The sequence below is a fragment of the Corylus avellana genome, chromosome ca11, assembly GCF_901000735.1.
Source record: "Corylus avellana chromosome ca11, CavTom2PMs-1.0".
Taxonomy (NCBI): domain Eukaryota; kingdom Viridiplantae; phylum Streptophyta; class Magnoliopsida; order Fagales; family Betulaceae; genus Corylus; species Corylus avellana.
This window is the reverse complement of record NC_081551.1, coordinates 22,129,825-22,153,460: the sequence shown is the minus strand read 5'-3', so window position 1 is coordinate 22,153,460 and position 23,636 is coordinate 22,129,825. Positions and strand designations below refer to the sequence as shown.

Genomic DNA, 23,636 nt, shown 5'->3' with positions numbered 1-23,636 from the left:
CTAAAGTCCTCGTCCGGATACCGTCCGGATGCCTATGTTATTATTATTATTATTTATGTTTTATGTGAGTAACCGTCCAAACGGAGTTATGTCCCGTCTGGACAGCCATCGTAGAATTGCGGTTTTAGGGTTTTATGTTAGCTCCTGTTCAGAGGGCCTTAAGTTTCGTTCGGACGGGCGCCGTAGGGTTTTAATACGAACTAGTTTCGTACTTTTATTAGGTTTAGGGTTTGGGGGCCTATAAATACATACTTTATAAACCTTAGAATGCAATTGTTGTTTATGATTGAGTTTGTTTAATAAAAATTACTCTTAGTTGAGTTTCTTCTTGATTTTCTTTTAAAACCTATAAAGTATCTAGCGTTTTAGAGAAGATTTCTTAGATTACTTGATAAAATCAATATCTAGAAATACATATCCGTTTCTTATTGTTGTTATTTGATGCAACTCACTAAGTCACACTACATCTGCAGTTACAAGCAATTACATCACTACTCTTCATGAAATGAACTCTAGTCGCCCTCACTCCACTTATAAATTGTATGAATAAATGAATTTTTTGTTCTTGTGACTTGATGTTTTGACAAATAACTCCATAAGTTTTAAAAAATGATTAATCATTCCATGAGACAAGCAAAAAAGAACAAATTATTATATGTCATTAAAAAAATTGACAAAATTCGTTATTGTGTTAAATGATGGTGGCCGAACCACCCAATGGCCTTGGGGTGATTCAATCACCCCTTTGAGCATGTCCAATGGGGGTGGTTGAACCGCCTACAATTGCCATGAGAGTGGTTTAACCAATTTTTTATACCCGATCTATTTCATGTTGATGTGACACGGTAATAAATTCTGTCAATTTTTCTAACTGCATGGACTATTATTATTTTTTACTTATTCCAAGAAATGCTTAATCACTTTTTTAGAATCAATAAGCTATTTATTAAAAATTGCAATTTAACACCAAATCGGAATAGGAGAGTACCTGTGCGGGAATAAGGCTATCTGTGCGCTGGAATAACAACTCCCACCAAGTGCTGCAACCAAACAGCCTTCTTCTTCCACAAAATAACCTAGTTAAGCGCACGACTCACTAATCACAAAACGAAATTGCAGCGCCAACAGTTGCCTCACACGGCTGCACACCGCAACGCTCCTCACTTCGAAGCCGGTCACCGGGGAAACAGCACCCACTGCACCACCGCAGCAGCACTGCAACACCGCACCACTCAACCAACGGAGTAGCGCCACTCAACCACCGTACGAGACGACGGCATGGAAGGAACTTCCGACGAACTCTGCGATTCGATACTCTCTCGTTTCGGAAACTCCACTAACGAGAACCACCAGCACCTCTGCACGGTCATAGGCGCCATGTCCCAGGAGCTCAAGGACCAGAACCTCCCTTCCACACCGGTCGCCTATTTCGGCGCCGCCTGCTCTTCCCTCGACCGCCTTGTCTTCGAGCCCGACCAGCCTGTCCAAGTCGTCCAATCCCTTCTCAGCATCCTCCACATTGTCCTTCCCAGAATACCCCCAGCAATTCTCCACAAGAAGGCCGAGTTCTTGTCCGACCTATTGCTTCGGGTTCTTCGGTCCCCGTCGCTGTCAGACGGCGCTGCAACATCTGGATTGAAATGCGTTTCCCATTTGTTGATCGTCCGAGATGCTCCCAGCTGGTCTCAGTTGTCTCACTTATACGGTGTTCTATTGGGGTTCCTCACGGACTCGCGTCCTAAGGTGATATATAAAAAAATCGTAATTTGTTCTCTTCGTTTTAGATATAAATTGTGGGAGTTTCCTGTATATTCGACGTGGATAATCCATTTTAGTCTAGCACATTTTGTAGAGAATTTTGTTGTCCGGCAAGTGTGGAATTGCAAAAATCTCATGTACAATTCGGTGACTTTTAAATGGGGTTTGGTTCGTTTTTATGAACACCCAATACATATCTGTTGAGACTGTGAGCTAGTGGGTAAATCATATTCTTACTGTACTGATTAGATATGTGCTTAAGAGTCCTCTTAAATCCGTATATAAGAAGTTTAGAATATGAGATACATTGTATAATTTCATCTACAAAAGATGTTGGTACTTTATGTAAATAAGCGCAATCAAATTTTGTGCAAGGATAGAGGTGATGTCTTTGCTATGAGAATTTTTTTGTTTATAAGACCTGAAGATGTTGTCAAGGGGCTTAGGATATCTAATATCTAATGCGGATGGCTATGGACGCTAGTAATGTGGTGGTGTAGTGAAGGGTGGTAGCACATTGGTGACTGGTTTGTTTTGTCTAACGTTAAGATGATGGCATCATAATACATTCACTCTAAAAGAAAGGCGGCACGATAATATACGCATATAATGTAGCCTGTAAATTGTACCCTCCTTTTTTTGTTGGCTATAATGATTATACAGCACCAATTCGTGGTGTATGAGAGAATGTAATTGCTTGTATGGTACTCTTGTATTTACCAAATAAATGCAAAACTGTAGTAATTGCTTTGGGTAATATATCAATCTAAATGTAAGGTATAATCTTTTGGACTTGTTATTCATATCTTGAGTAAATCTTTAAGGGGATTAAAGCTTTACAGTCAATTAGGTGTTTGGAACAATATATTATGCAACAGTATGTCAGGTGGGATGCAATTGATCTTTGCAGTGCTTTTTACGTGTTAGTTTTATCTGTCAAGCTTGCTGTTTGGTTTGACCCTTGAAGCTGTGTGCTAATTTGTTTCTGAACAATAGGTAAGAAGGCAATCACATCTGTGTCTTCGAGATGCCTTATCAAGATTTCAAGAGGTGTCAGTGCTGGCACCTGCAAGTGAAGGGGTTACAAAGATATTCGAGAGGTCTCTTCTGCTTGCTGGTGGATCAAACTCGAATGCCACTGAAGGATCCAAAGGAGCTCAGGAGGTCCTTTATGTTTTGGATGCTTTGAAAGAGTGTCTTCCTCTTATGTCAATGAAGTACACAACGAGCATCCTCAAGTACTACAAAAGTCTACTGGAACTGCACCAACCGCTAGTCACAAGGCGCATCACAGATAGTTTGTATTTACTTCTTCTTGTCCCAGATTTAGATGTTTCTCCTGAGGCATTGCTTGATTTGATGAGCTCAATAGCTCTGTCTGTCTCCACGAATGAGACTTCTGCGGATGCCATGACATTTGCTGCTCGCTTGCTTGATGTTGGAATGATTAAAATGTATTCACTTAATAGGCAATTATGTGTAACAAAGCTCCCTGTTGTATTCAACGCACTCAAAGGTTTGATTTTCTTTTTAAGATGTAATTATGTTCACTTTTCTTGGATTAGAGAACCTTTCTCCAAGTTAGTGTATATCAGTTTTAACTATCAGCTAAACAAAAGTGACAATGTGCTAGTATATTTTTCTCTTTCGTATTTGCAGATATTTTGGCATGTGAACATGAGGAGGCCATATATGCAGCCATGAATGCATTGAAGAGTCTGATAAATGCTTGCATTGATGAAAGCTTGATCAAACAAGGTGTTGATCAGATTATGATGAATCCACACAATGATGCAAGGAGGTCTGGGCCTACTATCATTGAAAAAATATGTGTAACTATTGAAAGCTTACTTGATTATCACTATGCTGCTGTCTGGGACATAGCATTTCAAGTTGTTTCAACAATTTTTGATAAATTAGGTATTCCCATTGCTGTTTCTAAGTTCTTTTGTTCTAGTCGTGCTCACTTTGAGATTTCTATTTGATTCCCAGTTGTTTGTATCAGAAATATTGCATGTATAGAAGATCATGCCATCTGATGCTGTGTGCAGGGATGATCTCCCTCATTCTTTCATCAGATGGTTGCATCTTTCTGATATCACATCTTCTACTATGTTATTGTATGTTTATTTTTATATTCATGGATCTAAATTTATAATGTTATCAAAACTTTTATCATTCAGGGCGTTATTCTTCTTATCTTTTGAGGGGGATCCTTAGCAGCTTGGCTGGCATGCAGAAGTTGCCTGATGAAGATTTTCCTTTCAGGAAACAGGTATTGGTATTTTTCAAGTCATAAGTATTGTTGCATTGTATTATAGCTAGTAATGACCCTATAACATCATCATTTTGATCTAACCCTCTGCAAGTTTTGGGGGCTTGTTTATTTTACTTTATAAAAATAACAAGTCCCAAACACTTACAGAGGGTTGCATCAAAAGTGTTTGGGAATTGTTATGTCAGTGAAATGTTAGAATTTGTATTCTTTTAGAACGACTAACAGTTCATTCTTTTTGGAGTTCTGGATTTTCTTATTCAGTATGTCTTTGCTTTATCTCTATAGTTTTTGGTGATTACTATGAAAATATCCTGTATCCCTACATCCTTTCATTCTAGTTTAAACTGCATTGCTCAGAATCATCTTATCCAAGATGGAAAAAATTCAGAACCTTGGGCCACAAAACCATAGATCCAAGGAACTAAAACTTATTTTATAACTTTACTTATGAATGGTAGATATTAATGTAATGTTTTGTTTATAACCTCTCGGACGAGTTTATGGAGCTTCTCAGTCCAATAGCAGTTGTTCAAGGGATAGATTGCAATAATAGACTGATACTTTAATTTGTTAATGGGTTTCATTGTTATTTGTTGATTGGCATACAGTGTCAGCCACTACTAAAAACAAAACGATTGAGTGTCTAGGTCATTTGGGCTTGCCGTGATCTACACATACTATCTATGCTGAAGACTAAAGTGTAGCACTTTTTTTCATTTACTGGCAAAATACTGTTTGTTGGTTGCAAATTGCGCTGATATTATGCTTTTTGCTGAAGATAATGTGGAAGTCCGCCCCCCCACCCCCCTTTTGCTTACTTTATCTACCAGTTTTCAGCTTTGCACTATGCATTAACTTTCTGATTCATCAATATGCAGCTGCATGAATGCCTTGGATCAGCTCTTGGTGCATTAGGACCTGAAACTTTTTTGGGCCTTCTACCTCTTAATTTGGAGGCTGAAGACTTATCTGAGGCAAATGTTTGGCTCTTTCCAATTCTGAAGCAGTATACGATAGGTGCCCATTTAAGCTTCTTCACAGATTCAGTTTTGGGTATGATTGGACTGATGAAGCAGAAATCTCGAAAGGTAAAACCTTTCAGACCAATTAGATGCTGTTTTTCTCTCTGATTTTTTTTTTTTTAATTTTTAATTTTTTTTTAAATGGCATTTTCTAATCACTTCTCGCTTTTGGCAGCTTGAGCTACATGGACGGGTTATTTCATCAAGGACTGCAAATGCATTTGTGTACTCTCTGTGGTCTTTATTGCCTTCATTTTGCAACTATCCTTTGGATACTGCTGAAAGTTTCAAGGATCTAGAGAAAGCTTTATGTAGTGCCCTTAATGAAGAACCTGATACTCGCGGAGTAATATGCTCCAGTTTGCAGATTCTTATTCAACAGAATAAGAAAATTTTGGAAGAGAAAATTGAGATGCCTGATACCGAAGAAGGTATTCCCAGACAGCGAGCAGTGGCCCATTACAGCCAACAGGTTGCAGCAGATAATATGAGTGTGCTTAAGTCATCTGCTCGTGAGTTATTAACTGTTTTGTCAGGTGTCCTCATGCAATCTAAAAAAGATGATGGTGGTTCTTTACAGGTACTTAAACCATCTCAATCAATTGAGAACATCGCTACCATGCATCTTGGCTGATGCAGATAGATTTTATTTTTAGTTTTCTATTAAATTTATTTGTGCATTTTCTTATATGTATATACACACCCCCACCTCTGTGTTTATTATTTATTTATTGAGAGGTTTATGCATTAGCTCTACTTACAGGCCCAGAAATGGGAGACAGTTTTCACTATGAAGATCACCAGATGATTGCAACATAATCTTCTTCATTTGAATGAAACCTCTGTTTTAGAAGTGCTTTTCACCTTGGAAAAGCTAATTACAATTTTGAAGCTTGTAGCTTTAATATTGTATTTTTAGGTTTTGGGTAAAGTTTATGATAATGTTGTTTGCTCCGTGCAGTCCACAATCAGTGAACTTGCTTCAATATCAGATAAAGAAGTAGTATCAAGGTTTTTCAAAAGTACAATGCAGAAGCTTTTGAAGGTCACTCAAGCGGCCGGAAAACCAGAAAATTCAAGAAATTCTAGTTCTATGCAGATTGACCATGCCTCAAATGAAAGTTCACCATCACTTTTGAGGTGTTCCTTTTTCTCCTTTTTCCTATTATATGTTGCTACATGTTTGGTCGCATGTGACAGCTTTTTGCTCTCATATGTATCATTTTCAATTATAAAGTCTCAAATATCTTTCTTGTTTTTTACATCAAATTAAAAGTGTTGGAGTTTTGTGATATTGGCATTGTAATTATTCCTTCATCTTATCTGCAGGGCACGGCTATTTGACTTGGCAGTTTCACTTTTGCCTGGTTTGAACACTAAAGAGATTGATCTTTTATTTGTCGCAATAAAGCCTGCATTACAGGTTTGTAAATGGTTCTATATAATTTGGTGATTTACCTTTGCTGTCTATGGAGGAAATCTCTAGAAGGCACTGCTTATAATGGAAAGGGATGATGTAATTAAGAGTGAAGAGCTTTTGAACTGCAGGATGCTGAAGGTCTGATACAAAAGAAGGCGTACAAAGTTCTTTCAGTTATTCTCAAGGTATTTTTGCTTGTAATTGCAGAGGCTTTTGACTTTTATCTTTACAATCATGTTATTGCATGCAGCATATTGCAGATAATCCGTGCCCATTTTACCTTCCTGTTGTAATATCACGAGTTTGGAGAATGGGAGGAACCATGGTAACTGACTTAACTGATACAAGTTGGTTGGTTTATCTGGCTGAAGTCTAAGTAGTAACGGCAGGCAAATCCCAGACATCAGGATGTGCATTTTGTTTTGTGGATTATTCCCCATATTTCTCCTATATTTAGAAGAGCTATTATAATTAAGGCATCTTTTAGCCACATCAAAAAACTCTTTTGTCCCTGTCTTCATCAAATAAAGTTGTCTGACATATGAACTCTTTGCTGTGGGATTTGTGTGGGCAGAACTGTGATGGCTTTCTTTCAGCGAAGCTCGAGGAATTGCTTGGGCTTATGATTGAAGTGCTACCTTCATGCCACTTTTCCGCCAAACGTCACAGACTTGATTGCCTGTACTTTCTAATAGTACATGTTACCAAGGTAGTTGAAGAGAGGAGTGACATTATTATTATTAATATTATTCACCTTAAAATGCAATACTCAATTGCGTCTGGGTTCAAACTTGATAAGTGTGCAACTTAATATTGACATTAGAATTTATGCTGTTGCTTACAGGATGATTCAGAGCAGAGGCGACGTGACATCATTAGTTCTTTCCTAACAGAAACAATACTTGCACTTAAAGAGGTATTCTGGGCGCCTTATCCATTTTTTTTTGTTTCTCGACTGGTGGTAGAATATTATGCTGGTTACTCCGGGAGCCTTATTCATTTAAATTTATCCTTAAATCTCTTGGACATGGTGCTCTTTACATGGTTGAAATTATTTGCTTCACTTTTAAGTTTGCTGTCATTATCATTTACCTAAAGTGTTGGGTTTAAAGTTTCCTTTCTCTTCTGTCTGTCTAAGATATTCTCTTTGTTACTGCTTAAAAACTCTCATTGGCTTAAAAAAATTATTTTACAATTCCTTCTATCTTGTAATGATCCTTGTATTGGCATATAGTTGAAGAAAGTCTTGCGATTCTTTTTGGATTGGTTCTGTTGAAAATATCTTGATTGATGAAATGACAGACAGACTGTATGTTGGTTGCATTCTTGCTTTAGTTGCAGCGGTTGAGGATGTGTAATAAATAAATGGTGGTTTTGATGGTGGTTATGATAATGATGGCATTGATGGTTCATTGGTTTTGTATGGTGTTCAGTTGCATCTATAAAAACATTTATTATTTAAAAAAAAACTGTTAACTTGTGTCGGCTTGTCACATACACACCCACACACAGACAGTGGCTTCTGAACTTGCTGCTTTATATATTCTGATCCGTCTTGTACAATAATTTTTCTTGCAGGCAAATAAAAAAACAAGAAACAGAGCATATGATATTCTTGTCCAAATTGGCCATGCATGTGGGGATGAAGAGAAAGGCGGAAATAGAGAAAACTTGTTTCAATTGTTTAACATGGTACGAATTGAACCATGTTTCAAAATTCATTACTAAATTTATTGAAGTGCTGACTCTATTTAATGGAAGTTTTAGATACATTTTAGAATGCCAAAAGGTATCCTGTCAAGGTTCCTTCTTTCTTTTGATTGCTGTTGACTAAACTATCAACTAGAATTGCTATCATCTTGAGTTGATTTTATATGGTGAATCTTCATTTTTTAGAAATTGAACATGTGGTGGTTGTGCTAAGTAAAATTCATTCATGTGACAGGTAGCCGGAGGACTAGCTGGTGAGACACCTCACATGGTCAGTGCTGCAGTCAAAGGCTTAGCTCGCTTGGCTTACGAGTTTTCAGATCTTGTTTCAACTGCATGCAATTTACTTCCATCCACGTTTCTCCTCCTCCAGAGAAAGAATAAAGAAATTATCAAGGTTTCTCCCTCTCCTTAGATATATCTAGTTTATTCTCATTTTAGGTTGTTTCTCTGAACTACTTAATAAGTCATTGTTCTCTCTCTCTCTGATCTTATCTTAAGGTATTCTGTACTGTTTTTCAATGCAGGCTAATTTAGGTCTGTTAAAGGTGTTGGTGGCAAAATCACAGCCTGAAGGGTTGCAAATGCATTTGACGAGCATGGTGGAAGGCTTGCTGAAGTGGCAAGATAACACCAAAAACCACTTTAAAGCCAAGGTTGGATAATCAGAATTTTTTTGTAACTCTTTCAATTGCTATGGCAAATGGCCATGATTTCATTCATTGATCATCCCAAATTCTTTGATAATTTTTTATTCCTTTTTCAGGTTAAGCATCTCCTGGAAATTCTGGTCAAGAAGTGCGGTCTTGAGGCAGTTAAGGCTGTAATGCCCGAGGAACACATGAAACTCCTTACTAATATACGGAAGGTCTGTTGAAAGTCATCATTTGCTAGAAACAAAACTTGAGTGTGTCATTTTTGATGTATTCCATTCTTGTCAAACACAGATCAAGGAACGGAAAGAGAAGAAGCTAAGAACTAAATCAGAAGCAAGCTCTCAACTGTCAAAAGCAACTACATCCAGGTTTAATCTCTTGCATTATAATATTAATGACGTATATACACTACATGTACCCAGATGTACATACATGTTTTTGTGTATCTGCCATCAATAAGTACATGAATCTATTGCTCTGATATGTGTTTAACACATTCCAATTTCTAGTTACCTGTAAAAGGCATAATGATATCATGTTGGTCTTTTTTACGAAGAGAATAACTTCTATAAGGACCTGACATAAACTAGGTCCTTTGTGCCCTCCTGTAAAAAATTGACACATCAGTATATTTCACCAAACAAAATAAATAGGAATACACATGATTTTTACTTCTCCTAAAAAAACCCACTGTTCCCATTTAGATAGAACCTACAGACGCCCCGCCCACCCCATTGCCACGCCACTGCCACCGCCCTCTTCTCCGTCAATGCTGTTGTAAGCCATCTTAAATATCAATCTCATCACATTTATTTGTTTGATCGCTTTTGCTCAAGCAATTGTTAATTGAGCAAGGTACTTATAAAAAAAAAATTGTTAATTGAGCAAGGTGTAATGATTTACTTGTAAACCCATTGCCAATAAGATCCAATTCCCCCAACACAGAACTCTCTAGTAATTCCTTTGGTATAGATCCGAACAACTGATTACTCCTCAATCTTAAAACCCGCAAATTCAACAACCCCTAAGAAGGTAACTCTCCACTAATCTGATTATCTCCAAAATCTAACACCCACAAAGCATTTCCAGAAATCTTTTCCGGTGGAAACCATAGGGAGAGAGAAGTAGATAGAGAAAGAGAGTTAGAGAGTAGAGTGAGAAACACAATAAATCTAAGAACTTATAGTAGCAACGGAGGAACTTTTAGTGGCGCTTGACGGAGGAGACAGAGGTGACAGTGGTGTGGGCAGTGGGGTGGGTGGTGGATCTATGGGTTCTTTTATCTGAATGGGAACGATAGGTTTTCTGAAGAGGAGTAAAAATCATGCGTTTTCCTCTTTATTTTATTTGGTGTAATATGCTGATGTGTCCATTGTTTATTGGAGGGCACAAAGGACTTGGTTTATGCCTGGTCTTTATAGATGTTATTCTCTTTTACAAATGCCATGTGTTCTGTACCAGAAGAAGTTAAGTGGACAAGCAGTGGGACTTTTGGCTCCATGGTACTCACACGGTATCCCAGTTCTAACAATTAACCTCCTTGATTATTTCTGAACTATAGGTGCTATTAATGTAGTTAATGTCCATTGTCATTGTGTGAGTCCATAATGCAAATTCAAATGCGTGCAAAGAAATGAAGCCATCTTTTTTACTCATTATAATTGATGATTTTTTGTACTTTTTATTTTTATCTTTTCAGGCAAAGCAGATGGAATGATACAAAAATATTTTCTGATTTTGGTGATGATGAAAGCGAGGGAAGTGATGCTGAGTACATGGACGCCAGGACAATGTCTGGTCGACGGAGCAAGGGTTCCTCACAGCTAAAGTCCAAAGCATCATTATTGCGGTTGGTTTGTTGAACATTTGAGTCTGCTTATTTCATGTTCATGACTGGTTGGAGTATGTTAGATTAGCCATTACAGGATATACCATTTATACAATGCTTATAAGAAAAATAAAAAAAAAACATTTATAATCTTGGACACTAGACATTTGTGTAATTGACACATCCCAGACCTGCAATTTAGTTAGTTTAATAATTCTAGGCTGTCGAAGTAGAGTTCTGTTGATCAATTATTCTCTGGAGATCTTGTAGTTGACAGAGTCGGGTCCACTCATGAGCAGTATGGGCTCCTCTCTTACTCTACTGTTACCATCAAATTGTCCTGACGTGACAAGACAAATTTCCTTTACTAGTATTGGTAGCTGCTTCATTGAACATCATCAATGCTTTTTTATGAACTTGTGCTTCACAAGTCACAACTGATACAATTTTCCTTTATTCTCTCCAGATCCAATACTAGAGCAACTAAGAACTTGCCCGAGCACTTGTTCGACCAATTAGAAGATGAGCCACTTGACTTGCTTGATAGGCAAAAAACAATGTTATCTCTTCGAGCTAAGCATCTAAAGCGGAAAGTAGATTTGGATGAGCCAGAACTGGACCCTGAAGGGCGCTTGATTATTCGTGAAGGGGAAGAACCAAAGAAGGAAACACCCTCTGACCCTGATTTGGATGCCAAGAGTGAAGCAGGCAGTCACTTGTCAGTGAACTCAAGGAGAATCCAGAAGCGCAGGAAAACCTCAGACTCTGGTGGTTGGGCTTACACAGGCAACGAGTACTCTAGCAAGAAGGCAGGTGGGGATGTGAAGAGGAAGGATAAGCTTGAACCATATGCATATTGGCCGCTTGATCGCAAAATGATGAGCCGTAGACCTGAGCATAGGGCTGCTGCAAGAAAAGGGATGGCAGGTGTGGTAAAAATGACAAAAAAGCTTGAAGGGAAGAGTGCCTCAATGGCACTCTCCAGTAAGGGCTTGAAGTTTAAAAGGAGTCAAAAGAAGAAGGGCAGCAAGAAATGAAGCAGGTGAAAAAGAACCATCTACATTGTTTAGAGTACACCACACCATCTTGAAGATTTGCAACTCTAGATTATGTGTTTTCTTTTTTCTTGGTTATTTAATTTGGAGGCTCAGATTTATGTATGTTGTAATTATAGATAATAGGAATCGAGGTATCATTACAATGTCAAAGGGAAACGCTCATAATTTAAATGAGCAGTTTTGCTTGCAATTAATTTTGTAGTTCACCTAGAGGTTTGTTTCCTGCATGGTATGTATGCTATAAATATCATCGCAACTGTACAAATTAAAGTTTCTGGCATCATTTCGTGTTAAATCTTAAGTGAAAAACCAGGTCCAATTAAAATTTTTGGGTTAGGTGTTTATTTTGCTAAATGGTGTGACATTATGTTCATAAAAATTATGAAATTTAATTAAATCCCAAGGATCCCTACAGGTGCTATTATTTCAGATACCCGGAGGTATCCTAACTTTTTTGTCAGTCAAGAGGGTCACCAAAATTTACTGGCCAAAATAGTTCAAGAATTATTTTTTTATTTTTATTTTAGCTTTCAATTTTTTTAAAGCATTTCCGTCCTTCTTACCATTTTAGCAATCCCTTTTTCATTATTCCATTTAAATTTTCTTTTTTCAAGATTTTATTTTTAATTTTTGAATGTTTGTCTTTTCCCAACAATCATATTTTTGAATATTTATCTTATTGTAAAAGGTTGTATTTTTAAAAAATTGATTTTTTCTAACAGTCATACTTTCAAAAATTTGTCTTTTACTAATGGTCATATATATATTTTAAATGTCATGCTTTCAATATAAATAAGACTATTTCCTCTCCAATTATCATTCACCTCAAGAGAGGGTGTCATGATAAACATCACGCAGGGCATGCATGATTGTTCATGCACGCCCGATTGATTTAATATTTTAAAATATTAAAATATAATATTTTAATTTAAAAAAAAAAAAAAATTAATCGAGTGTGCATGACTGTTCATGCATGCCCGGCGTGATGTGAATCATCACTCCAAGGGAGGTGAAGTGTGCGTGAGAAAAGGAAACAAAAAAGGAAGAAGAGAAAAAGCATAAAATTTGAATGGTTTTTTATTCTTGGGACTCACCAAATTGGTGAGGCTGCTTGGGATTCATTTTGAACACTTTTTAGCAAATTACCTCACAAAAATGAAATGATTGGTCAACTAAGGATGCTCTAGAAGTCAATTTCTCATTGTTGGACTTTTCTGAAACTGGATTGAAAAAATTTCCTTTTAATTTACCATATAAAAATGACATGTCACTTTTCTTATGTGAAAAATACATGTTTTTTAAATAGCATGTTAAAAATACATGCTTTTTGAATAAAATTTATTTCAACTTTGTTATTGTAATTAGAAAAAACATGTGATTTCTCACATATGGAGGATACATGTCATTTTTATAGAATAGGTTGAAAAAAATTTCTCCAAAGAGAAAAATAATAATAATAATAATAATAATAAAAAGTGTCCTTTACTTTTTTGCCATTAAACAGTCAGAAATAAAATCACAACATTACGAGACTATCATGGGAGGGATATTATTGTATTTGCATTGAAGAAAAGACGAGGGTCATGATGCAGACATACTAGGATGCCTATAGGGCATCGCATAATAACCTATGAAACTGCCCATCTCAAAATTCACTACAACAATTAGATCGGCCATTTACTTGTACATTTTAAGAAAGAAAAAGAAACTCAAAGACAAGGCCAGTATCGCAATGTACACTGGTTCAACTGTGGATATCGAGTAGATCATGGCCTACTTCGTCAAGTCTGATAAAAGTAAAATCTTTTAACAATGGAAGCAAGAGTACTGCATGATAACCCGCCGGTGTAACTCCATGCTTTCTCTATCTCAATCCATAGGGCTATCAGAATTCTCTTGTGACCAGCTGTCCAACCAATTCGATTGTGTGACGCCCGGCAACCAACCAAATTTCCTGGCACTCACCAACTGCACGATGTAGCCAGCCCATAATTACCACAATAAACCTAACAAAGACTATAGTTTCTATAACATACTTCTCTTAGTAAATTAAGCAAACAGGTGTAAAAAATGCTCATAATGCTCTATATCCGAACAGTTAATGTAAAACCTTTTGCTTTCTAAAATTCTACCTGAATGTCAGCAATGAGGGACCTTCATTGTTATCATGTAGCAAAAAGAAAGGACCTTCATCGACTAAATTTCCTTGTATAATGTTTTTGACCCTTCTCTCCCACACACACACAGACACACATCCAAATTTCTATTGCTTACAAATAGAAGATACCTTGGAACCTACATACCTTCGGCATCAAACAGCAGGTTGGAGTAGCCCACCAGATCTATTTCACTTGTAAGGAGCAAAAATGATTGATGAGTTGTGACCACCAAACCCAAATGAATTAGACAACGCCACTTTAATGTCCAGTCTCTCTTTCTTTGAGCCCACCAGCACATTTGTGTCCTGAATTCATACATTAGCAACATCAGATAATACGATGCTTGGAGTTAAATCATCATTTTTTTTTATTTTTTTTTTTGGGATGAATAATGTAAGTGTGCGCATCCAGGGAGTGTTGAATCCCAGGCTCCCTGGATTTGCAGTCCCGCAGCCTAACTAAATTGAAGTTAAATCATCACGTTTAAGGAAGAAATAATGCCATGGAACATCATGATATCAATGAAAAGTGATAAAAGATAAAATGGGCAAACACACCACGCCTTCATCTGGGTTTTCCAGGTTGATATTTGGATGAACCCACCCTGTCCGTATTGCCTATATGAAGAAACACAACAGCATGCATATCAATAAGCAAAAAACTGCAACTTGTTATGTCTGCTTTCTTAAATTGAAATTACACCTGCTCAAGGACAAAAGAAAAACAATTCCTATAAACCCTTTGAGAATATGGTTTTTCGAATTTAAAATCACGATACTGGAGACATAAATTGTTTACCTGTACTGCTGCAACAGCTTCCACAGCACCAGCTGCTCCCAATAGGTGACCGGTCATAGATTTTGTAGAATTCACTCTTAACTGTAGAAAGCAGAGATCTTATTCAAGAATGGCAATATCGGAATCCTGTCTTTTATTTGCAACATGATAATATTAGAACCTAGTGACATGACGGACAAACATTATGCATCCAAGTTACCTCAGTATTCTGGCCGAAACAGTGAATAAGAGCTTGGTACTCTTTCAGGTCTCCAGCTGGTGTGGATGTAGCATGTGCATTTATGTAATTCACATCCTCCTTGGATACCCCAGAGTGAGCTAATGCTTTTTCTATGCAGAGGATAACACCGGCCCCTGTTTTTGAAGGGATATGAGAGACATGAATTACAAATTTTAGCCCAAGATGTTATGGAAGGATACAAGGTCCAAAAGCGGTGGTGAACAATATACTTAACTTGAGTGGGGAAAATAAAAAAGCATGCTCGAAAGAAAGTGCTTGTAGCAATTCTGGATGTACTAAGCCATGAATAATTTTGTAAATATCTTCAAGTACTAATAACTATTTCTGGAAATTTATAAACATAAATTAGGTGAAAACTAGTCCAGATAGTAGGAGCTGAAACTTTTAGAATTAAACAATGATAGACATGAACAAGAATGTCATGTATCAAAATTGGCACAAGTTTTGGACATAAAAAGTCCTACACAGGGACACTACCATACGCTCCTACAGACACTACCATACGCTTATGAATCTCCCTAAGGAGCCTGCCTCAGCTTCCAATGTGACACCAACCAGAACAGTTACTACATGACTGTATATAGAAATGTTTATCAAACTTACTTATCCATGGCAGTTTGTATGTGTATATAATGGAATTTAACCCGTCAACTAGGCACCTTGGCAGTTTCAACACAAGTAGGTTGCCAATCATGTTGGTTTGGCCTACCTTTTTTTTTTTTACAAAGATACTTTCTTAAGAGAGGATACGGTTCCAGATAGTCTAACTGAGTGGAGCTTTGACAATTATGTGACTAGTTTTCAGGTTTTATTTGTCCTTCCTGCGCCGTAGTCCTTTGGTATCAATATTTTTGGTACAAAAAAGCATTTTATGATTTGGTCAACTGCAACTCAAATTTCAAGATAGTTAAGATTAAACAGGGATACAATTTCAGAGCAGCATCATATAAATATGAGCAAAAATTATCATGATGAAAAAGAATTCAAGAAGAGTTGGTGCAGGCCATGCGTCCATAGTGCATGTTCACTGAAGACTTTCTTTTTTGGGATAAGTAAAGTCAAAAAAGAAATACAGGTGAAGGTGAATTTCAAAAAAGAAATTTTTTGAAAGAAATACGGCGTTTTCTAGTACCAAAGAGAAGGCAAATTACCATCAGGGCGTGGCTCAGTCATGTGATAAGCATCACAGGAGAAGCTTCCACCAAGAAATTCTGCATAGATATTTGCACCTCTTCTCTGCAATTTTTTTTTTTTTTTTTTTTTTTTTTTAAAAAAAGGGAAATCAGCTGACAGAATTAATCACCCAGAAGAAACATCTTATCACAGGTTATGCAAGGAAATGATTGAGCTTCACTACTTTTTAGCAAGCACGAAAATATAGATAGGAAGATCAATTCATGAAGAATCAGAGGCAGTGGCAGTTGAGAATAACACAATGAAAAGTCATCTCATGATTCACTCCTGTAAGTTGAATACCAATGGATATACAGAGGGGCAGCAGAAATGCCATTGAAAGGGGGTTAAGGTACGTAATGGACAACAATCTAAAAGAAAGTGAGCCACAAGAAGAGCTCACTGGCAAAAATGAAAGTGCCTACAGACATATATTCAATTTAGGGTGAAATACCTTAGCATGCTCTAATTCTTCTAGGAGCAAAACCCCAGCTCCTTCTCCCATAACAAATCCATCACGATTCTGTTCAATAACAAAAATCAGATCTCATGGTAAGTAGTACACATGAAGCTATCAGGATTGAGGTCTCAAATATCTTCCCTCAATCAGCAATCGTAGAATGAATGAAGTAACTTTGTGAGAATTGCTTAAATTTCATTTGGTAGAGAAAATCAGATCCAGAACTTCTTAGTTATCAACATAAGAGCTATATATTGACTACATATAATATCAAGAAATTATGAACATAGTTTCCTATTTCTATGAGAAAATAGAACACTAAATCCACATGACCCATAAATCCAGGTTTGTTTACCCTTTGAATCACAACACTTACAATAACTAGTTTCGCTGACAAGAACACAATGTATAGTTGATCCATTCCTATTTTTATTTATTATTTTCATATTTCAAAAAATATTTTCTAAAAGTTCTGAGATGTAAACAATGACAAGAAAAAAAGAAGATACGGAAGCAAAAGGATTGTTGATAACATACACTATCCCAAGGCCGTGAAGCTTTTGTTGGTTCACCATTCCTCTGGGAAAGTGCTCTACATGCCACAAAACCTCCCAAGCCTGCATCAACAAGTAGAAAATAGATTATGTAAACTTCATGCCATTACAAGTTGCTGAATGATGAGATAAATTTGATATAGGGAAGTAAAAAAGAGATACCAATAGGTATGATTGCTGCATCTGAGCCGCCACAAAGCATTACATCCTGCACAATAATTTTGGTAAATATTGCAATTTATTTTGGACTTATTTCATTGTTAGTTTTTCTTTTCCAGGTTGGACCTATACAAACTAAAATAATACAAGACTCCCACAGTTCCATGGCAGAGCAAGAGTAAATGCAAGACACTTACAGCTTCGCCTCTAATGATATGGTTTGCTGCACTCAATATACAAAAGTTGCTTGTAGCACAGGCGGTAGAGATAGAGTAGTTTGGGCCCATCCATCCCTGTAATTTGATAAGCAAATGAGCCATTAAAATGTCAAGTCCCAAATTGCAAGTCGTATCAAAAGTTTAAAAAATATGTATATTAAGTTAACCAGATCCATCGCAAGCATGGCAGAACCCATGTTTGTAGTTGCAAAAGGGACACAGAAAGGATTCATCTTCTTGTATGAGACCCTTAAAGCTTCAATCGCATCGTTAAAAACCTGTTCAAAACACAGAACACCCAAAAGAAGCAGTCAATTCATAATTAATGCTAACTCGCATAATTAATCTAATTTCCCATCCCATCTGCAGGTCATGTGGCTTCATGTAAGGCAGTATAATTTGGATTCCATTTCCTGCCAGGAACTCATTACAGCCAGAGAGAGAAAGAAAACAAGTTTGGAACATGCACCATTCCAGTACCAAAGCATGTAGCAAATGCTAGAACTTGATTTAAATTGCAAATTTCAGTGCAGTAGGAAACCACATAGGCAGCAGACATGACAGCAACTTACAGTCTTCAGAATTCTCTTGTTGTCAATCAGATTGCATATTAATCAGTATAAGCTCAGGTTAACTTAATATTTTTCAACCATGTTCCATTCTCATTATATATTGAATATCAAACTGCTGAAGGCTTGATGTTACCTTCATGCCACCCATTCCTGAGCCAATCAAAACTCCACATTTTGTTTTATCTAACTCATTCATTACATCTTCTGTAATTCCACCATCTGCCAAGGCTTTTTTACCAGCAGTAAGCATGTAAAGCATAAATTTGTCCATCCTCTTGGAAAGTTTTGGCGCAATCCATCCATCAGTTGAAAAAGACTTGATCTCTCCAGCAATTCTCTGGAGAAAAAGAATTCTAAGAACAAACTGCAGAGCGAGCAGCAGAAGAAGAGAGATCTTAAATATGGTTTACCGTTGGAAATTGGGCACAATCAAAAGTCTCAATCTCACTTATGCCACTGACACCCTCAAGCAAATTATTGTAGAAGACATCTGGCTCATGACCAAGTGGGGTCACCACACCCATCCCTGTCACAACTACTCGCCTTTGCTTTGTGAGAGGTTTCTTTCTTGTGGTGACTTCCTCGACAGGTTGCACTGCTACAGCCATGGCTTCCCCTGGAGTATTCATAAATTCACAAAGGTGGCGTGTGTATGTAGTTAGCACATCAGCACAACTTTATAATTTCAAAGCTTTATCAAAAAAAGATTTATGTATCAAAACAATAAATACTAACACCTGCGTAAGTGAAGACAACCCATAAATATCAAGATTATGATATGAAATTCAGTCCAAAACCAAAGAATAAATATCTACATTAGGTTGAGCAGACAATTCAGTCCACAACCACAAAGAAAAAAATATCAACATTAAGGTTTGAATTGACAGGACTGCTGCAAGCCCTCAACATCAATAATTCTACAAAGCCAAGAAAGTGGGAATACGCCAGCAAGGCCCAAAAATTAATAATCATGTCTGTTGATGACAATATAACAATCAAGATAAGTGGACCATTTTCAAGTAACCAACCCATTCACCAGGGACAGACAGAGAGAGAGCTGCATTATTCTATGTATTTAAAAATGACGAGCCACAATACTCTTGTACTTTGCAAAATTAGAACTTCCATTTCATACACATGCTATAACAAGAACCACCTGATTGTAATTTTCTTCAGAATACTTGTCAGAGATAACATGCCAAAGATAGCCACATGTGCAACTAGAAACAACCTAAGATGTGCTACATTTTCAATCCTAACTCCAGGTATCCCCATTTAACTATATATAAAAAACGAATAAATGAATGATCCGCGTTCTACAATCAGTTCTCACAGAACAAAAACACAAATTGAAACATCCCCTGTTAGTATCAATTTCCCCACCTTCCATAGCTTTGGCATGCAAGTAATATGAAGAACTCTTTTTCCAATAAGCCAAACCAGTAACTGGAGTGGACTGCAGGTCCAATATTGTAAAGAATTCCAGACTCAATTATTTAAATTCTTCGTCTTTTCATAGTTCATTATGCACCAAATGAAGCATGAATAAAACCAAATTTCGACACCACATAAGAAAAACAAGAAACTAAATTAATCAGTCAAATCCACCTACATGCACATAAGAAATCCCATTAAAATTAAGATATTCGAAGCAAACCCATAAAAGATGAACACACGAGAGCAAATAGGAAATATAAGGAATGTTAACAAAATCCCAGATTTCCAATTCAATGAATAAAAATTAAAAAAACAAAAGAGAAAGAGAGGAAAACGAACTTAATTACCAGTCACCAATAACGGCTCAAGCTAAGTATAGCATCACAGAAAGAAGATTACCGGAATGGGGTGGTCGACTCAAACGCCTCTGTCTACGATTCAGAGGAACACTCTTGGATCCGAACAGGGAGGAAAATCCCATAGAAGAGAGGCCCTTGGAGCTATAGTACTCATTGCAGGGCTCGAAAGCGAGGCACGTACTCATGAGGCCCTGAATGCTGGATCCACAGAGGGAGGGAATCAAGCCCCTCTGGAATTCAGAACTGCATTTGGACAAGACCCTCCTCTTGCATTTGTTCGGTCTCTTGCAGGAAGCGAACATGGACGGGCTCGTGGAGTGGTCTGCGCCGCACGTGACAGACATGCAAGCAGCGACCAGCCACGTGCAGAGCGGAGATGTGAAGGACGAAGCAGCCATGAGAGCGATGATTCGATGTATTAGTGGTAGTAGAAGAAGAAGATGATGAAGAAAACAAAGAAGACCCAGAAGCTGAAATCGAAAACCCAGAAGGAAAGAAACAAACTTGGATTGGATTCTGTTAATCTAGGCGAGGAAGAAGATGCAGAGGCTCATGGATGGTGATGGAAATGTGGGAGAGGGAGAGGCAGAGAGATGGCAGTGATAGCGCAGATAAACAGAGGGTGAGAAGGGAAAGTGGTATTCGATTTTTGAGTGTTTGGATTGGGAAAGCTTGGAGACGCCAAGTTTTGGGCTATCTGAGTCGTCCTCGGAAGAGAATGCCAAGTGCTCTGTCTCTCTTCCTCTCTATTTTGTTCGACTACTATATTATGATATGAGAGACCAGAGCACATTACAATTTTTTTTTTTTTTTAAATGTTATCGAAGGATCTTCGACCAGAAATAATCTTAAAAATCATTGGACTTTTTTTTTTTTTTAATCTGTTAATTAAAGGGTGGATGCAATCGGACGCTGGGTGGTGTTGCCAAAGGTTGTCATCCTGTTTTCGCCATTTTGAGCACTACCCTTCCAGTCGTCAAAAAGACATTGCTACCCTCCCCTTGTTGTATATATATATATATGTATTATTGTTATTTTTTTTAAGATGTGCAGCCATATTTGATTATTCTTCAGAAAGCTAACCTATAATTACTTCTCGGCTAATCCTACTCTTCCCACGGGATTTGACTTTGGTGCAGTTAAAAATAATTACAAGAGATTTTTTTTTGTAAACGATGAAGATTTTATTTCAAGTTTTCCTTGAGAAAAAAAGATAAAAGATAAAAGCCTGTTTGAATAGGGGTAAAAATTTAAAATAGCTAACCGCTTTTGAAAGTGGTTATTAAAAACTACGGTTGTTAGCGGTTAGCGGTTATTGAGTTTTTAAAAACCTCTAACCGCTAACCACTTTATATATATATATATATATATATATATATATATATATAATATATATTTATTTGTATGTTGTGTACAAAACTACAAGTGAAGTGATGATTTACAAAAATTGTTATAATTTTATTTGTATTATATGTTGTATAGATTTATAGAAGGTGACCAACAAGAATTTTAGTATATAGCAATTTTTAATGCTAAAATGGCCATGAAAAGGAAAAGAAAAATTGTTTAAAGTGAGCCCCAGAACCGGCCAAAAAAAAAAACCCAATAAAAGGCAAAAAAAAAAAGTGGTTAGTAAAAAAGCGGTTATTCGGATGCAGTTAACCGCCTAGTGGTTAGTGGAGGCGGTTACTAACTACCTAGGTGGTTGCGGTTAGCGGTTTTAGCCACTAACCACTAACTGCAATTGCATTTTCACCCATGGATTGTGTTTGAGAAATAAAGCTTTTAAGTCGAAAAAAGAGCGTTTGGACAAAAGCTTCATTTTTAAGTTTTTGTCAAAAGTGCGTTTTGGACATTTTTAAGTTTTTTAGACTCTTAAAAGCGCTTTTAATTTTTTTATCAAACGAGTACCTTTTTTTTTTCAAACAGATTTTTTTTAATATTAAAAGCACTTTTAGGCCCTCAAATGCAATCCCAAACAGACCCTAAATTTTGAGGGTTGAAAAAACTTGTAGTTTTCTTTTCTTTTTTCCACACTTATTTTGCACCCGATTGACGTAATATTATTTTAAATGACTTTTCATGATAGTCATTAAAAAACAATAACCAAAATGACAGATAACTTGAAATACGTCATATCAAAATGTGTGAAATGCGTCTGATAAATTGTTGTAAATAATAACATTACTCTAATTTGTTATTAAACATTGAAGTCACTTCGGTTACTAAAAAACATTTTATGAACTCTAATCACATATTAACACCTAACAAAAAAGGGTTGTCAAAAAAATTATATCAAATTTATTCATTTTTCTATAATTATTGGGTTATTAGCACGACCCTCTATTAGCAACTGAGCTAATAGGCCAGTTTCTTCTATGATTATTGATAAACACTTATATTAGCCCCCAATACTCAATCCTATTACTAAATAAATTTAGGATTGAATTTTGTATTTGTCGCTTTGGCCACAACAACAGACTTTGTGGTCCTCTAGTGTTTGTCTTTTTGTTTTGCCCGTCGGCCATGGGCTGGGGATTTTGCTTAAAGTGGTAGTAAACCTGTTGTGAGACGCAATTGACATTTATATACAAGTTTAGTGACAAATTTTTGGATTTTTAAATCTGAGCCCTCCATTATATCTAGCGGTCAGTATAAATGCAGAGGTTAGTGTTACCGAGATAAATAATTTTAGTTTTTTTTTTTTTTTTTTTTTTTTTTACGTGTCCGCGTAAGAGGGGGGAGAGGGATTCGAACTAGTGTTATTCGCTTAATTAGGCGTGGTCCCAGCCGATTGAACTACCTCTTGGGAACCTTACAACAACAATTTAAATGAAATTACAAAGCTTAAAGAATAATATATCCATCCTTAACTTTTAATCCAAATCCCTAACAAAACTCTTAATGATAATTAATATTCAGAATCCTAATAAGATTAGATGTCATAAATGACAATAATCTAAAGTCCAGGCAATTACCCTTGCGTTGAAAACTTCTCATGCTCATGTGGGTCCATAACACCTACAAAACGGAAGGTAGAGCAAAAAATTCAATATTCACACTCATTTTTTTATCACATCAACCAATTTTCAACCTCCTACATCAACTCCCACGTTCAACATTTCACGTCACTACTCCTACATAAACTCTTGCATCAACTAATACGTTGCTTTCTTCCTAGGTAGTAGCTAAATTAATTAATTAATTAGTTAGTTATGAAATGGAAGTTAATTACTAAGTAAAATTTATATTAGATTTCACATCATTTTAATTATATGACATTCGTATAAAAATTTATTAAACAACATTATTCTTAACGGTATCTAATAGTATACATAGTATCACAACATTTAAAAATTTTACATAGCATGACAACATAAAAAAACATATGTCATTAGTGGATGGAGAGTGTCACAAATTGTTGCGTTGCTTGTAGGGGTGAAAAAACGGTTACGGTTAGTGATTATTGGCTAAAACAGCTAACCGTAACCGCCTTTAATAAAATTCACTAACCCTCTGCTAAACCGCCTAGACCGTTAACCGGCGGTTGGCGATTAGTAACTCTAATAATTTTTTAAAAATAAAAATAATAAAAAACCCAAAACTATGTGGTTTCTATGGTAATACAATAATATTATACTACATACGACATCGTTTTTAAATTTTTATATATCTTTAAAATTTTAAACACAAAAGCGACATTGTTTCATATATATATATATATATATAGCAGTTAATAATTAGCAAAATATAAAATTACTAACTGTACTCACTTA

The 23,636-nt window shown here is 36.5% G+C and overlaps 2 protein-coding genes across 3 annotated transcripts; one reads left to right on the top strand and one right to left on the bottom strand.

The window, feature by feature from the left end:
* Positions 1 to 1,096: 1,096 nt before the first annotated feature.
* LOC132165389 (uncharacterized) lies at positions 1,097 to 12,066 on the top strand. Its single transcript, XM_059575924.1, has 18 exons — positions 1,097 to 1,743; positions 2,755 to 3,274; positions 3,418 to 3,678; positions 3,942 to 4,033; positions 4,915 to 5,124; positions 5,234 to 5,638; positions 6,020 to 6,198; positions 6,388 to 6,481; positions 6,607 to 6,663; positions 7,053 to 7,187; positions 7,323 to 7,394; positions 8,057 to 8,170; positions 8,424 to 8,585; positions 8,716 to 8,844; positions 8,955 to 9,056; positions 9,136 to 9,212; positions 10,544 to 10,693; positions 11,139 to 12,066. Exons 1-18 carry the CDS (start codon positions 1,279 to 1,281, stop codon positions 11,707 to 11,709), a joined length of 3,795 nt encoding a protein of 1,264 aa, XP_059431907.1. The 5' UTR covers positions 1,097 to 1,278; the 3' UTR covers positions 11,710 to 12,066.
* Positions 12,067 to 13,254: 1,188 nt separating this feature from the next.
* LOC132165435 (3-oxoacyl-[acyl-carrier-protein] synthase II, chloroplastic) lies at positions 13,255 to 20,673 on the bottom strand. Of its 2 annotated transcripts, none has more exons than XM_059575998.1 (14): positions 19,901 to 20,673; positions 18,475 to 18,680; positions 18,198 to 18,401; positions 17,660 to 17,770; positions 17,472 to 17,567; positions 17,278 to 17,323; positions 17,099 to 17,178; positions 16,556 to 16,624; positions 16,080 to 16,164; positions 14,887 to 15,041; positions 14,688 to 14,768; positions 14,450 to 14,506; positions 14,034 to 14,194; positions 13,255 to 13,698 (listed from the first exon to the last, which is right to left on the bottom strand). In XM_059575998.1, exons 1-13 carry the CDS (start codon positions 20,256 to 20,258, stop codon positions 14,078 to 14,080), a joined length of 1,665 nt encoding a protein of 554 aa, XP_059431981.1. In that variant the 5' UTR covers positions 20,259 to 20,673; the 3' UTR covers positions 13,255 to 13,698; positions 14,034 to 14,077. The 2 variants fall into 2 exon arrangements, with proteins under 2 accessions (XP_059431981.1, XP_059431979.1); XM_059575996.1 differs by having other exon boundaries at positions 14,447 to 14,506; positions 19,901 to 20,672.
* Positions 20,674 to 23,636: the final 2,963 nt, after the last annotated feature.

Bases quoted from the DNA above. Each gene is read 5' to 3' on its own strand.
- LOC132165389 (XM_059575924.1), top strand. From the start codon at position 1,279: ATGGAAGGAACTTCCGACGAACTCTGCGATTCGATACTCTCTCGTTTC. The intron at 5,639-6,019 runs GTACTTAAACCA...TGCTCCGTGCAG, and splicing joins ATGATGGTGGTTCTTTACAG to TCCACAATCAGTGAACTTGC. The intron at 6,664-7,052 runs GTATTTTTGCTT...TTGTGTGGGCAG, and splicing joins TTCTTTCAGTTATTCTCAAG to AACTGTGATGGCTTTCTTTC.
- LOC132165435 (XM_059575996.1), bottom strand. From the start codon at position 20,258: ATGGCTGCTTCGTCCTTCACATCTCCGCTCTGCACGTGGCTGGTCGCT. The intron at 18,681-19,900 runs GTAATCTTCTTT...TGAATACTCCAG, and splicing joins GAGTCGACCACCCCATTCCG to GGGAAGCCATGGCTGTAGCA. The intron at 16,625-17,098 runs GTATGTTATCAA...GTTATTGAACAG, and splicing joins CTTCACGGCCTTGGGATAGT to AATCGTGATGGATTTGTTAT.